This window comes from Rhodotorula toruloides (genome assembly GCF_000320785.1).
Source record: "Rhodotorula toruloides NP11 unplaced genomic scaffold Scaffold8, whole genome shotgun sequence".
Classification (NCBI taxonomy): domain Eukaryota; kingdom Fungi; phylum Basidiomycota; class Microbotryomycetes; order Sporidiobolales; family Sporidiobolaceae; genus Rhodotorula; species Rhodotorula toruloides.
The window spans coordinates 65,848-80,060 of NW_015622968.1; the positions used below are offsets into that span (position 1 = coordinate 65,848).

The following is a 14,213-nucleotide window of genomic DNA, read 5'->3' on the forward strand; positions in this document are numbered from 1 at the left end:
GTGCAGGTCGATGATGACCTTCATGCAGAGGACGGCGTTGTCTTCTGACTCGATGCGGAGCAGCTTGAGCAGGAGCGACATGAGGGACGGGGCGTGCTGGCGCAGAGGCTCGACATGCGGGAGACGGTGGAGAATCTGGATGAGGAGATTGCGGAGTTTCTGGCGGACGTATCGAGCGGTACATCAGCTCCTTATGCCTCCGATCACTGCTGAGGAGGGCGCGACTCACATGCTCGCCCGAAGTCGACACAAACGCGGGCTTGCCCGTCCTGAGGATGTCGGTGAAGGCTGGTAGGAGGACGTCGAAGAGCTTGCCGAGGTCGAGGTCCTTCTGGTACATGTCGATAGCATCTCGGAGCTCTGTCGCCAGGTTCGTCTTGGTCTTGTAGTCTGTTTGCGCGGTCGCGAGGGAGGGTCGAGGTGAAGGAGGGGGGAGTAACACGAGTCAGCGCAGCGCAGGCGACGTGATGAGGACGCGAGCACACCGACAGACGGGTCCTTGAGCTTCTCTGCAATCGTCTCGAAGCTCTGGCCCTCGAGGGGCGAGCCTGCGCCGAAAGCGCCTGGGATCGCCTTTGGGCCGGCAGACTGCCTCCTTCCGGCCGAGCTGGTCGACGGTGGGCCCGCCATGGCCGCTGAGAGCTGACTGTGTGGCTCTGCGCGAGGTGGCGGTGCGCACGGAGCGAGAGCGCGAGAGTTGAGGGTGGGTCGGTTCCAGCGAGAGAGAGCGCTCTTCGCGACGTTGGGAACCCACCTCGAAAGCAGCTCAGCAGCGTCGTCAGCGCATCAGCGGCGCTAGCTGTAGCCTTTGCAGTCCATCACAAGGCTACACAGACTCGCTCGAAGTCGAACAGAGCAGACCGGTGCGGTTGTCGTCGTGCTTGACCTCGCGCTCCCCGCTTCATCACTTCTCTCGTTCTGACAGATCGAGCACATCGCTTAGGCTGCTTCCTGCTCGCTCGACCTCGCTCATAGACACGCTCTCGACTACCTGGACGCAGCGGCGCGGCGTCCAATCGTCGCCACCCTCCTCCTGCACCCACACCGCCTCTCCCGCGCACCACATCGTCTCCACCATCCCGCTATCTCCCTGTCCGGCTGGCATGTCTTCTCGAGCCAGTTCAGAAGCCCCCGCCGGTCTCCCACACAAGCGCCCTCGCTTCGACAATTCCCACGACGCGTCCCCTCCTCGACAGCCAGGTGTGGCGGGACCTTCACGAGCGTCAAGGCGCTCCGAGGAACCCAGGTCGAGCTCGTCGGGACCGGGATTTGCAGTCGAAATTCCATACAAGCCGTGCAAGAGGCCTCGTAAGCGGACTGCTTCGCCAGACCCTCGCGACAGCGACCGGGAACCGTCTACCGGGGAGGATGAGGCCGCAACGGCGAGGGACGGACGAGTGGCCAGTACTTCTAGACGTACGAGGTCGCGAAGCGCGGTGGCTGCCGTCAAAGTCGACTCGGACAACGAGGAGGAACCTTCCACCGCCGAATCCGACGACGAGCCAGTCATCGCCTCTGGCTCTCGAACCCTCCCCGCTCGCTCTTCCCGCAACGCCGCACCCGTTCTCGACCTCACGGACAGCGGCGACGAAGGCTTCTCCTCCCTCTCGCCCGGCTTGGCGTCCGGCAGCTCGTCTCGTCCGAATCCACTCGCGAACATCGACGCTCCTCGTCCACGCCTGAATATCCGTCCTGGCGACTCGCTTTTCAGCACGCTGGGCGTCGCGAACGATGATGATGACGATTCGCTCATCTTTGAAGATGCAGCGGCTGTTAGTGCGAAACGCATCGAGAAGGGCAAGGGCAAGGGCAAAGCTCGCGATGCATCCACTTCCTCCGTGCCGCTCGCCGACTCGACCACTTCAGCGAACAATGCCGCCGCCACGACAGCCGACGGCGAACGGCTTCCCTCCCTCTCCCACCTCACCTGCCCCATCTGCTTTGGTCCGCCCGCTCCCCTCGCCCTCACCTCGTGCGGCCATGCTTTCTGCGCACCGTGTCTGCACGCCGCCCTTGTCGCCGGTCCGGCACTCACGCCTCCACCAGCCGGCACAGCAGGAGCGGGACGAGGAAGAGGAGGAAGGACGGGGCCGATGGGGGAGGCGGCGAGGCTGTTCAATACGTCGACGGGCGCGCGAGGGAGGGGACGCGCGGCACGCGGTGGGTATGCAGGACGAGCCCCCGCCCATGCGACGGAAGACGAGGACGACGAAGGCGATCCGGAGCTCAACAAGCACTGCCCGGTGTGCAGGACGCCCTTGTACGGCGGGTGGGGGAAGAGTTTGCGCGGACTCGTATTGCGGATGGCGCCGGTGAGGCGGTGAAGCGTGCATTCTCCAGTCATGCCTTTCATGGACGTTTTTGCAGCGCTCGTCGGCTCGACTGATCCGCCTGCGCGCGCAATCTCCGAGCTTCTACATTCGTGCCTGCACTCCTGCGCTGCACGACAGCGTGTGAAGCGCGAAGACTCTACGTCAGATGCCCTGCGAAGACGCTTCGCGCCGCCCCTGGGTGTCACTCGGCCTTTGAGGCGCTCTCCTTGATGCTTCCGTCAGCTCCCACTGTCTTGACGTCTCCCGCTCCACCGCACGAGCGAGAAAGTCACGTTGAGAAGGGACACAAACGGGAGTGAGGAACTTCAGCACTGATATTGGCATTGCTATGGCGTGACAGGTACAGATCCAGGAGAAACAACGAATGAAGAGAAAAGAAAAGGAGAGCCAGGAACAAGAAGGACCGCCCGCCTAGACGTGACGTCCAGCCTGCTCGAGGTGGTCCGACGACGACTTCTCGATGTGGTTCATCGTGTGCTTGTTGTCGCCCTCGCTGCGCATGTCCGAGTCGGCCCTGTGCGTGTGCAAGAAGCCGGTGAGCGCGAGCGCGCGAAGAAGAGACGGGCAAGACGTACACCTCGGCCTCGACTTCGGCGAGCGTCTTTTTCGGGACTGACGAGAGGCGCCAGGCGCTGAAGGCGTGACCGGCGGCGAACAGATCGTCCATCTCCTCGAGCGTACGGCCCTTCGTTTCCGGGAACATGAAGAAGACGTTGATGGCGGCGCAGATGCAGAACGTGCCGTAGACGAAGTACGTCTTGTACCTGCACACCGCAGCACACATGTCAGCCTCGAGTGCCGACAGCGACTGGCGGGACAGACGTACTGGATGTTGCGGAAAGCCGGAGGAGTTGACCAGGCGAGGGCGAAGCTGCGATTCGCAGGCGTCAGCGAACGGTAGAAGCACGAATGATCGGGAGACGCACTTGAACATCCAGTTCGTCGCCGTCGCAGCGCTGACTGCCTTGCCGCGAACGCGCATGTGGTGGATCTCGGACGGGCTGCAGGGTTTCAAGGCGTCAGCGGCGGCGTCCGGCAGCCAGACGACGAAGGGCCGGCAACTCACAAGATCCACGAGCAGGGTCCGTAGGTCATCGAGAAGAGCATCACAAAGATGTAAGAGAGGACGATCACGGCGTTGCGGGCCGAGGTGTGACCGACGATGGTCCAGGTCGTCGTAGCGGAGGAGCCAGAGTGGAGCGGCTGGCCCAGAGTCGCTTGGATGGCTCCGACGGCGAAGAGGCAGCAACCCATCGCGAACATGCCGATCATCATGCTGCGATCGCGGCATCGGTGTTGAGAGCGCAGGAGGGGAGAAACCGGCGGCGCGGGAGAGAGGAAGGCAGGTTGCGGAGAGAATCACGGATTGTCAGCGAAACCACCTTCTCGCCAGCATAACAGATTCGGACATACGTTGCTAAAAGTGATGATGAACACGGGAAGGCGATGCGGCGGACGCGATTCAGGAAGTCGGGGCAGCAGGAAGAAGCGGAGAAGAGCAACGAAGAGGGAGAACGGGCGGTCAGCGACCGTTTTCTCTGAATGTTAAGGTTGAGAAGGGGAACTTACGACGCTAGATGTGGTGACGATTATCCGGAAGAGCGAGTGAGCGTTGAAGAGGAGCGAGATTGACGAAGAGAGGGAGGGAATCGAGGACTACGTCAACCGAAACTCTCTCGTCGAGTGTCGAGTGTCGAGTGACAGACGGCCAGGACTCACCCGTCCCCATTTGTCGACCCAAATCACGGCGGGAATCGTCGCGACGAAGTGCAAGGCGTACTGCACGCCTGAAGCGATGAGGCCGCCTCGTCGTCCCACAATACCGGCGCTCTGAAAAACGTATCTGTACACGCCCAGACGCGTCAGTAGATGCAAATGACTCAGTGAGAGTCGACCGGCGGGAAGGGGAGAGGAGACATACACGACGTAGTCTGCGGAGGTCGACGGGAGTTAGGCTGCATTCTTATTCCCCACGGCCTCAAAGACGCGTGCACTCACACATCATGACGTTGTTGCCACTCAGCTGCGACCACATCTGCGTGATGCAGGCGAGGAAGGTCCGGCGGAAGTACTCCGGCTTCAGCAGGTCAAGGTAGCTCCTGGCGGCCAACGTCCTGTCGAACTCGACCTGGCGCTTGATCTCGAGGTACTCGAGTTGGACGAGCTCGTTCTCTGTCTCTCCCTCGGCGTGAACGTCGGCGAGGACTGCGGGCAAGGGTTCCGTCAGCTCGATTCCGTCCTCCGATCTGGGCGAGCAACGACAACTCACTCTGAAGCGCCTGCTCCTCCCTGCCGTGGTCCATGAGCCATCGCGGCGATTCGGGGAAGGCAAACATGAGGATGCCAAGGATGAGTCCCGGGATGGCTTGAAGGGCCCAAGGCATCCTGAATGAAGCGTCGTTCTGCGCGGAGTCGCCTGTCAGCTGCAGAGTGACGGAGCCGGTGCTGAGGAGTGCCATACCGCAATGTATGAGCAGCCAAAGGAAACGAAATATTGAAGCAACTCAGAGAACGTGATAGCGAGCTGTTGGGTGGCGACGATGCGGCCGCGGATGGCCGGGCGAGTGATCTCTGCTTGGTAAATGGTGACAATGGCCGAGCCGAGTCCGACCTGCGGAGCGAGAGGCGCAACATTGGGAAGGTCAGGGGCGAGTCCGTATCAAGCGCGATACAGCGAGAGACGCGTACGGCGAGTCCGGCGACGACGCGACCGGCGACGAGCGTACGGACGTTGAAGCTGGCGGCCTGGATGATGCAGCCGAGCACCCAGACCCAGCCGCTGATGATCTGTGGCGAGACGGAACGACGTCAGTGGACTGCGAGGAACGGCCGCTACGCTGAGCGGGACGCACGATACACCACTTGCGACCGATCTTGTCACTGAGGTACGAGTTGATGAGGGCGCCGCCAAAGGAGCCTGTCAAATGTGAGCCGCGGGTCAGCGCGAGGCGAGGGCAGCGCATGAAGGACAGCTCGCCTGCTGGCATGGCGGCAGTGATGCTGCATAGCGTTGGCGGTCAGTCACTCGCTCCATCGAGGAGGCAAGGAAGCGGGCTCACGCTCCCTGAAGGTTCGAGTTTGGGTGGTTGAACTGCTCGAGGTAGGCGGGGTTGGAGACCTGCCCACTCATCGAGATGAGGTCGCATCCAACTGCGCACAGGCATGTAGGTGCGCGGATAGAGGGAAGGGCGGGAGAAGCAAGCGATCAGTTCAGATTGACTTGGACTCAAAGCACGTTGACTTCTGATGCGAGTCTTTTAGTGCCTCTGCACGTGAACTCACACATGAAGCCGGCCAGCGTCGGCAGCATCCCAGCAACATACTGTCGAGAGAAAGGGCAGAGGTGAGGCTCGACGAGGAGAGAAGTCCAGCGGAAGAGGACGCACATTGTTGGTCGTGAAGCGAGTTACGAGCGAGCGCTTGGGAGGAGGCGCCATGACGTGCGAATTGAGCAGGGGATGTGCAGGCCCAGAGGCAGGAGGAGCAGGCGGCGCGATGGAGAGACGAGGAGGAAAAGGGGAACGGAGAGAAGGCCCCGCAGTGTCTTCGCCTGGAGCCCCCGCCGCCAGCAGTGGAGTGGCACTGTGCGAATCTTATTCGGGAGAGCTTGCTTGGCGGTCCGAAGCGCCGCGTCGCCGTACGAACCCGCTCACCGCTCCTCGACGGCGGTTCGAGCGGTATCGCCCTCGGAGACAGGCACCGGCCAGCCGGGTACACACAAGCGAGCAAGCTGAGCGCAAGTGTTGTCGGACCCTGACCGCCGTGCAGACAGCGAGAGGAGCAGCCGCGGACACGCGCAGACGTCTTGTTCGCCTGCGAGGCGGGCGGCGCGCGTGAGGAGGGAGGGACGAGGTTCCAGATGCGCTGTCGGCAAGCGTACCGACAAGCGGTAAGGAGCCCAAGTGTAAGGGAGGAATAGATCGAGGGCGATACAGCCGGTGTTGGGGCTCGAAATCGCAAAACAATGGCAGAAGCTGGGCAATGGACTGCATAACATGCGCACAAACGATAGATACCCTGCTAGATCCAGCCCACCCTAGCCGGCCGACCCTCCGTTCGACCACAATTGCCCTGCTGCCCGCCCTGCGCGCCCGCCTTCGTTGTCGACAGCCATTCGACGACCTGCTGCACGCGATTACGCTCAAATTTGCACGCCGTCTGCACCGCGCTGCATCCGAGCCAACCTGCTTCCGCCTCGACGGTTCGAAGGGCGGACGTGAGCGCGAAGAGGGGCGACGGATTCAGTGAGAAAAGTGAGAGATAGAGCGGCTCAACATCGAGTGCGGCGGTTGTCAAAGGGTCGCGGGGAAGGACAAGCGAGGGGGGAAGGCGGCCGGTACGGAAGAAACGGAGGAGGCACCCGTACGTCGATTCGCCGAGCAGCAACGGCGAGGCTGTATCGAGATCGTGGTGAGGCGTCGCCGTGGGCAGAGCGGCGTCTGTGCGGTCAAGGAAGATGTGCATCGTCAAGTCGTCGAGGGATACAGGCCGAGTCGGGTGTCGACATGCCGAACCGCCGCCAGAGGCCGCTTGCTGAGGAGCGTCGGACTCGCTGCTGCACAGCGAAGGCGTCCGTGCGCTGGTAGTTGACGCCGCTACTGCGCCGTCACGCTGCGGTGCTGCTACGAGGCCGACCATCTCCTCCAGGGCATCATCCGAGAGACCGTAGTCGAGCGAGGCGCGTTCGACAGCGACCTGCTGGGCATGAATGACGCCGTCCGGCGACGAAGGAAACATCGCAACCGTAACGGGCGATGACGGTGAGGGTGAGGAGTCTATTGGCCACGATGGCGGCGAGAGGAGCGATAGCGATTCGTGCGCTTGCCCGCGGACGACGTCGAAGAAGGGTTCAAGGCCTTGTCGGAATGCGCTGCTGAAGTCGAAAGACGCGCAGTCATCGTACCTGAGCAGGGTAGGAGGTCAGTGATTGGCAACGGCAGACTGTCGAAGATCCGAGATGGGACGCACCTCGCGACGCTCGAGGACACGACGAAAGGCAGTGGGCTCGCCATTTCGGGACCGAAGCTGAGCGTGTGGCCTAGGTCCGGGTGTATGGACTTGTGCCTCCCCGCGACAGCAGCTTGCGACTCGACCACGCAGACTCGCTGTACGTCGCAAGATTCGAGAGCCGGCGGAGGCTGAGGAACCAGACTTGGTCCGGCGCCGGCACCGCGTGAAGCGGAAAGGATGTTCTTGGCGGCGATGACGGCGGCGGCTGTACTGACGAGCGGGTCGATAGGACTCGCCGGATCCTCGCCGCCGGAGAAGACGATATCGCCTGCCGTGTCGCTTGCGAAGCAATCGTCGGCGAATGGAAAGGGCGAGGCAGGGAGGGGCGAGGGTGCAAAGGACGGCGTGCGGCTGATCGAGCTGGCGCTTGATTCGTCGTCTGTAGGGATACGCGCTGGAATGTCGAGGTGCTTCACCGAGACATCGACTTCGGTTGTCGCACCCCTCACGCGAGGAGGCTGCTCGGCGAGTCGCGCTAGCTTCGCCCCTGTCCGACGCACGTCGTCGAGGATCGACTCGACGAACTCGCCCAATCTGCCAGACACGGCGTTCCCACCGTCTCGGGTCGCGAGTAACGTTTCCACAGTCGTCGCATAGGTTGACTGGCCTCCGATGTCGATGCGGACGAGCAGCTCGCTGGCAGACTTGGTCAGAATGGCTGCAAAAGTCGGCGGCTTGACGAGCATCGCTTTGAACGCGGTCGAGTGGCTGTCGAGGGTGATCTGGCTCGGAGCGGGTCGCAGAGGAGGTATGGAGGGCGAAGGAGGGGATGTTGGACGCTGGTGAAGCGGAAGATGCGGCGGGATCCGCTTGGGACGAGGACGGCTCGCGGCGAGTGCAGGGAGACGACCTGGGTGTGCGCCGTTGGAAGCGCTAGACGCGAGCGATGGTGGTGCTGGAACGTGCGCGTCGTGCGGCTTCACGTCTGCCACGGCGGCATTGCGCGAATCGGAGCGCGGCGGAAGGTCGACGAGCTTGAATGGCGGGCTGGCGGGTCGCTCTGGTACGCGACCAGGACGAACTGGGCCAGGCGAGGGAGAGGATGTCGAGCGAGGTCGCGATCGCCCCGATGCAAGCGTTTCAACGCTGGCCTCGCTGGCGCCGCTTCGCTGGCGAGCGTGACCAGGCCGGCGCAGGGCGAGCTTCTCGATGACCTCCTTCGCTGCGCCTGCGAGTTTCTCGGCAGCGGTAGTGCTTCCGCTGCTTGCCGTCCGGCTCCTCGAGGCGGAGTGGGAGCGGCGCGGCCTGCGCTGCTGGTCTTCGAGTGAAGGCCGACGACGACTGCGCGTCTCGGCGTCGTCCGACGCGGAGCGTCTGTCGCCATCCGCATCGTGCCGCTTGGCTGTCGAAGACATGCGACGATGGTATCGCTTCGTCGCCGCGGCGAGGGGAGAGGCGGGAGGTGAAGGCGACGAGTTTGCCGAGGTGAAGATACGCTGAAATGGACGAGGTGGAGACTTGATGATGAGCGTGTCGGCGGAGAAACGCGACGTGAGGGTGCGGTGCTGAGGCTCGGGCGGTGGAGGAGGAGGAGGAGGAGGATACGCTGGCGGGAAGCGCAAGGCCGCCTTGAGGGTGCTCATCTGTGGTGATGCTCAGTCAGCGTCGTCTTCTCCAATATGGGTGGAAGTGAACTCACACTTCGCTGAGAGGGCCGTTGCGCTGGTGACGAGGAGCAGGAAAAAGGAGCAGCAGAACACGCGGATGGATGGAAGCAGGTGCATCCTCGAGGCGATCGGCGCGAGGGAACGTCGCATAGGCTGCCGTCAACAAGGCGTCGCACGGACAAAGGAGACAAGGCGGGTAGCAGAGCTCGGTCGCTGGACAGGAGCCTCTGCCTGAGCGTCAGGAGGCCCGTGAGCGAGGACAAGGTGCGGGAGTGATTAGAGCGGATGACGATGGCTGTACGGTACAGGCAACCTCCGCAAAATCTCGTCAGTCTGGGTCGCACGTTGCAGCGCATTGCCTCCGGTAGCGAGCAAGAGTCGACGGAGACGGATATCGAGTGAGAGGGGACGAGGCGGTGAGGGGTTTGGCGGCGCTGTGATAGCTGCGACGGGTGTTGTAAGCCTCGCAGATTGCCTCTCCGTCGGTGATAGCAGCTCATCAGCCCCAGCGTGGGTCAGCGTGAGACGCGAAAGGGTTTGGATCGGGTCGCTCGCTCCTTGTCCTCACCCGCACCGCTCAGCAGTCCCGTCGTAGCTTCACGGACCAGCCAGAGCCCCTCAGACCTTTCCACCTACACTGTGAGTCGCCTTGAACATCGCAAACAGCCCCCGCGCGACGGTGTCGTCGATGAAACGATGAAACGCGCTCTCGTCCCACCCCTCCCTCGCTCAACGTCGCTGACCCACTCCCACACACACAGTCCCGCACCCCGACAACCAGTCTCCCCTCTTCCTCGAGTCACCATGCGTGGTATGTGCTACGCTCTTGCCTGCGCGCGCCGTACTCGTCGAGGTGGTCTCGAAGGGGGACGTGCCAGACGCGTCGTCCAGCGGGGAATCCTCGCCTATTGCAAGCTGACCAGTCTCTCATCCGCAGAGATCATCTCCATCTCCGTCGGACAGGCCGGTGTCCAGATTGGCAACGCGTGAGTTTGTTGCTTCGCCCTACCCACCCCTCGACGCGTCTCCTGCACGACTCGCTCGCGACTTTGCTGACGCTCGTCGCCCTTGCCACGCAGCTGCTGGGAGCTCTACTGCCTCGAGCACGGCCTCGGACCTGACGGCCGCATCATCAACGAGGACCCGGACAAGCAGAACTCGAACGGCGGGTTCTCGACCTTCTTCTCCGAGACGGGCTCGGGCAAATACGTCCCCCGCTCGATCTACGTCGACCTCGAGCCGAGCGTCGTCGACGAGGTCCGCACGGGCGACTACCGCCAGCTCTTCCACCCCGAGACGCTCATCACCGGCAAGGAGGACGCTGCGAACAACTACGCCCGCGGACACTACACTGTGCGTACTCCCGTTCTGGCCTCTGCGGTCGCGCCCCAGCTGACTCCACTTGCACGCGCAGGTCGGCAAGGAGTTGATTGACACGACCTGCGACCGCATCCGCAAGCTCGCCGACAACTGCGACGGCCTCCAGGGCTTCTTCGTCTTCCACTCGTTCGGCGGTGGCACGGGCTCCGGCTTCGGCGCTCTCCTCCTCGAGAAGCTCTCGGGCGACTACGGCAAGAAGTCGAAGCTCGAGTTCTCGGTCTACCCCGCCCCCTCGCTCTCGTCGTCGGTCGTCGAGCCCTACAACTCGATCCTCACGACCCACACCACCCTCGAGCACGTCGACTGCTCGTTCATGGTTGACAACGAGGGTGGGCACTCAGGGTTCCTTCCGTGCGCGTGTCCAAAGCTGACCTCGTTCGTGCACCCGCAGCGATCTACGACATCTGCCGCAAGAACCTCGGCATCCAGTCGCCGGGCTTCAAGAACCTCAACAGGATCATCGCCCAGGTCGTCTCGTCGATCACTGCCTCGCTCCGCTTCGACGGCTCGCTCAACGTTGACCTGAACGAGTTTCAGACCAACTTGGTTCCCTTCCCGAGGATTCACTTCCCTCTTGCGACCTACGCGCCGATCATCTCGGCGTCGAAGGCTTCGCATGAGGCGAACTCGGTCTCGGAGCTGACGCACTCGTGCTTCGAGCCGAACAACCAGATGGTCAAGTGCGACCCGCGCCAGGGCAAGTACATGGCGTGCGCGCTCCTCTACCGCGGCGACGTCGTCCCCAAGGACGTCAACTCGGCTGTGGCCGCCATCAAGACCAAGCGCACGATCCAGTTCGTCGACTGGTGCCCGACCGGCTTCAAGCTCGGCATCTGCAACGAGCCGCCCGCGAACGTCCCCGGCGGCGACCTCGCCAAGGTCTCGCGCTCGCTCTGCATGCTCTCCAACACGACCGCCATCGCCACCGCCTGGTCCCGCCTCGACCGCAAGTTCGACCTCCTCTACTCGAAGCGCGCCTTTGTCCACTGGTTCGTCGGCGAGGGCATGGAGGAGGGCGAGTTCTCCGAGGCGCGCGAGGACCTCGCCGCACTCGAGAAGGACTACGAGGAGGTAGCGGCTGAGGGCGAGCCCGAGGGCGAGGAGTACTAAAGTCCCGTAGTGTGCGGACGGGACTTTGGAGTTTTGTTCACCCTCTCTTCCCTTCTTCTGTTCCCCTCTTCGCTTTTCCTTGCGGTAATGCCAGTTTGATGCGCCTCTCTACTGTGTGTGCTCTACTGAGCCTGAGATGCAGTAAGCGGCAAGGCGTCCGCAGGGCATCCGCGAGGGAGAGGCGACACAATGGGGCGCCGCGGGCTCACTCTGCGGTTTCAGCGTGCGCCTCACAGTTCTGGACAATCCAGAGCTTTCCTGAGCTCCTGACCCCACAGAGCGTCTCTGGCAAGCGGAGGTGGTGTTCAGAAGATGGTCTCGCTGTTCGGGCTGCCCGAGCGGATGATGTCAAACCGGGACAAGCTGTTCACGTCGCGCTTCTGTCACACGCTGCACTTGTGGCTTGGTGTCAAGTTACAGATGTCGACGGCCTTCCACCCGGAGACGGGCGGGAGCCGCGAGCGGATGAACAAGACGGCCGTCCAGGTTTGAGGGCTTGAGGCAGTACGTCACAAGGCAGCAGAAAGACTGGGTGCATTTCCTGCCTACTACTGAGTACGCTCTAAATGCTGCCAAGGACGTTTCGACAGGCAAATCCCCGTTCAAACTCGTCCTCAGTTTCACCCGCCTCCCTCTTGCCTCGCCTCTCGACTCCCTCCAACTTACCAGCGGTTGACTTGCTTCTTGACAAGTGGAACATGAAGTTCAAGGAGGTGCAAAAGACACTTGCAGTCTCGAAGGTCAGACAGGCGGAACAGGCGAACAAGCGGAGGTCGGACGAGGAGAGTCAGGAGACCTTCGCAAAAGGCGATCTCGTCCTCGTTGATTTGCGGGACAGGAGGATGCACTACAAGTCTAAGCATGGTGACGAACAAGCTGCAAAGCTCTTCCCACGGTGGGACAGACTGTTCAAGGTTGTCGAGGTCTTTCCCGACACTTCGACTTATCGTCTCCAGCTCACGCACGTCGACAAGTCGCACCCGGCCTTCCACATCTCAAAGGTCAAATGCTACAACCCCAACGACACCAACAATTTCCCGTCCCGCGAACCGCCACGACCCGGACCCATCGACGTCGACGGCGAGGAGGAATACGAGGTCAAGGCGATTGTCGATGAGAAGGGCAAGGGCCGCGGGCTGCCTATTTGGTCAAGTGGCGCGGCTACCCGGACGCGTACAATGGAAGGGAACCGCTGGAGAACTTGAAGGACACGGAGGCTTTGAAGCGATGGAAGGAGCGGGAACGCAAGGCATCCGCTCTTCAGGGAGGGGAAGGGTGTAAGACAGACAGTCTTCCCACGGATATTAGCGGAGGACACATGCTGATTGAACGATGGCGAGCGCGGGCGGGTGCTTCCTGGTTTGCACCCTACGCTCACACTGACGGGACAAACCAGGTGTGTAGACTCTGTATTACGGATCCCTACACTCACACTGACGGGATAAACCAGTTGCAACACGCTCTGGTCCTCACAGTCTCGTTGTAGTCCACCCAGTGTTGAGCGACAAGTCATCGCCCTTCCAGTCACCGCGTCCACCTCGACGCCCAGCCCGGCCTTGCGCATCTGAGAAGTCCGTCAGACCCTTGGTAGGCCCGACACAATCCCCACAGCTCGCGTGAGCAAGGGAGACATACTAGTTCGGATGCCCGCCGCCTCAGGCCCTCAGCCGCCGCCCACCTCCGAGTTGCCGCCGCCGCCGCTCAGCTTACACCCGCCACCCCGCTCTGGCTGTTTGGAGTTGTTGCACATGGCATGCCGAGGGTGGAAGAAGCGGAAGAGATGCTAATCGAGGGATTGGCTTCCGAGCAGGAAGAGAGAGGCTTGCTTCGGGTCAATGATGGCGGTCCTGCGAAACAATGAGTTGGTCAGCAGGGTCACAAAGGGCAACGGAGACCTCTGGATCGACCCAGCAGTCTGCGTGAGAGAGAGAGAAATCGTGTCTCAAGTCAGATTGGGTCTAAGGCTCTAAGCCCATGGCAACTAGCAGAGACTGGCAGCCACAGCACAAAACAGTGAGGACGGTAAATCACTGATGTGGTGAGAGCATCAGAGTGGTCAAAGAGGGAGCGAAACAGTCAGTGGCGAGTGAGTGAGGAGAGAACAGAATAATCGCGTTGAGGCTAGGGGGGAGGATTAGGATCAGAGCAAAGTTGGTAGAGTGGTAGAGCGATGTGTGGCGAGTCAGGAGAAAGTAAAAAGCAAAAGCAAGAGGAACTGCGGGAAGGAACGGCTATTTTTGACGTAGATCTGGATGAACGACACCGACGGGCTTCGGCGTAGTGGCGGTGGGTTGAGGGGGTGTTGTAGGGTCAAGTAGTGTAGTACATAAGGGGAGTGGAGAGCGCATTTGAGGCGGTTTGGGCAAGTTTTCAAGGAGGAGGGTGCCGGAAAGGGGAGCAGGGGGAGGAAGGATTGGCTGGGGCGCGCCCCACAATGTCCCGCTTGCGGTTTCTGTCCTCCCCCTACTACTTAATGTCCTTCTTGACTGCCTGTGTGACTGTCAGTTGCCGGCACAGGTGAGGAAGTTGAGAAGTGAGTCGCGGTTGGCGGGATTGCTGAGGAGGAAGCCGGTGGTGGAAAGTTTGCGGAGTCAGAGGTGTTGCAGGAGCGAGTGACAGGTGTCGTCGTAGAGCAGGCAGGCAAGGAGCAGGTGTTCACGGATTTCCTCCTTGCCGCAAGGAAAGATAGGGTTGCAAATTGTGTCAAATTTGGCACGGCAGGCATTGAGGGAGCATGTCCCGGTTTGATAGGATAGGATAGGATAGGATAGGA

The 14,213-nt window shown here is 61.8% G+C and overlaps 6 protein-coding genes across 6 annotated transcripts in view; 3 read left to right on the plus strand and 3 right to left on the minus strand.

Moving 5' to 3' along the window:
• RHTO_07704 (transformation/transcription domain-associated protein) overlaps positions 1-630 on the minus strand; it is a gene marked incomplete at both ends in the record, with an annotated part of 12,222 nt that extends 11,592 nt beyond the window's left edge. Inside the window, 3 exons of the mRNA XM_016421360.1 lie at positions 19-159; positions 230-390; positions 486-630. Coding sequence (XP_016273953.1) covers positions 19-159; positions 230-390; positions 486-630 — 447 coding nt within the window. The remainder of the gene's footprint in view (positions 1-18; positions 160-229; positions 391-485) is intronic.
• A 473-nt stretch (positions 631-1,103) lies between these two features.
• RHTO_07705 (zinc finger, RING-type domain containing protein) lies at positions 1,104-2,324 on the plus strand (the record flags this gene model as incomplete). Its single annotated transcript, XM_016421361.1, has 1 exon — positions 1,104-2,324. The coding sequence occupies one exon, from the start codon at positions 1,104-1,106 to the stop codon at positions 2,322-2,324; it is 1,221 nt and encodes a 406-aa protein (XP_016273954.1).
• A 420-nt stretch (positions 2,325-2,744) lies between these two features.
• On the minus strand, positions 2,745-5,770 carry RHTO_07706 (MFS glucose transporter; the record flags this gene model as incomplete). Its single annotated transcript, XM_016421362.1, has 16 exons — positions 2,745-2,847; positions 2,909-3,097; positions 3,160-3,204; positions 3,260-3,334; positions 3,400-3,609; positions 4,036-4,176; positions 4,255-4,264; positions 4,332-4,538; positions 4,603-4,735; positions 4,795-4,944; positions 5,022-5,120; positions 5,186-5,250; positions 5,311-5,333; positions 5,393-5,483; positions 5,616-5,655; positions 5,720-5,770. The coding sequence occupies 16 exons, from the start codon at positions 5,768-5,770 to the stop codon at positions 2,745-2,747; spliced, it is 1,632 nt and encodes a 543-aa protein (XP_016273955.1).
• A 583-nt stretch (positions 5,771-6,353) lies between these two features.
• Positions 6,354-8,926, minus strand: RHTO_07707 (uncharacterized protein; the record flags this gene model as incomplete). Its single annotated transcript, XM_016421363.1, has 2 exons — positions 6,354-7,236; positions 7,302-8,926. The coding sequence occupies 2 exons, from the start codon at positions 8,924-8,926 to the stop codon at positions 6,354-6,356; spliced, it is 2,508 nt and encodes an 835-aa protein (XP_016273956.1).
• An 828-nt stretch (positions 8,927-9,754) lies between these two features.
• On the plus strand, positions 9,755-11,440 carry RHTO_07708 (alpha tubulin; the record flags this gene model as incomplete). Its single annotated transcript, XM_016421364.1, has 5 exons — positions 9,755-9,761; positions 9,888-9,936; positions 10,030-10,303; positions 10,365-10,659; positions 10,722-11,440. 5 exons carry the CDS (start codon positions 9,755-9,757, stop codon positions 11,438-11,440), a joined length of 1,344 nt encoding a protein of 447 aa, XP_016273957.1.
• A 312-nt stretch (positions 11,441-11,752) lies between these two features.
• Positions 11,753-12,645, plus strand: RHTO_07709 (reverse transcriptase-RNase H-integrase; the record flags this gene model as incomplete). Its single annotated transcript, XM_016421365.1, has 2 exons — positions 11,753-11,926; positions 12,133-12,645. 2 exons carry the CDS (start codon positions 11,753-11,755, stop codon positions 12,643-12,645), a joined length of 687 nt encoding a protein of 228 aa, XP_016273958.1.
• Between the last annotated feature and the right edge of the window lie 1,568 nt (positions 12,646-14,213).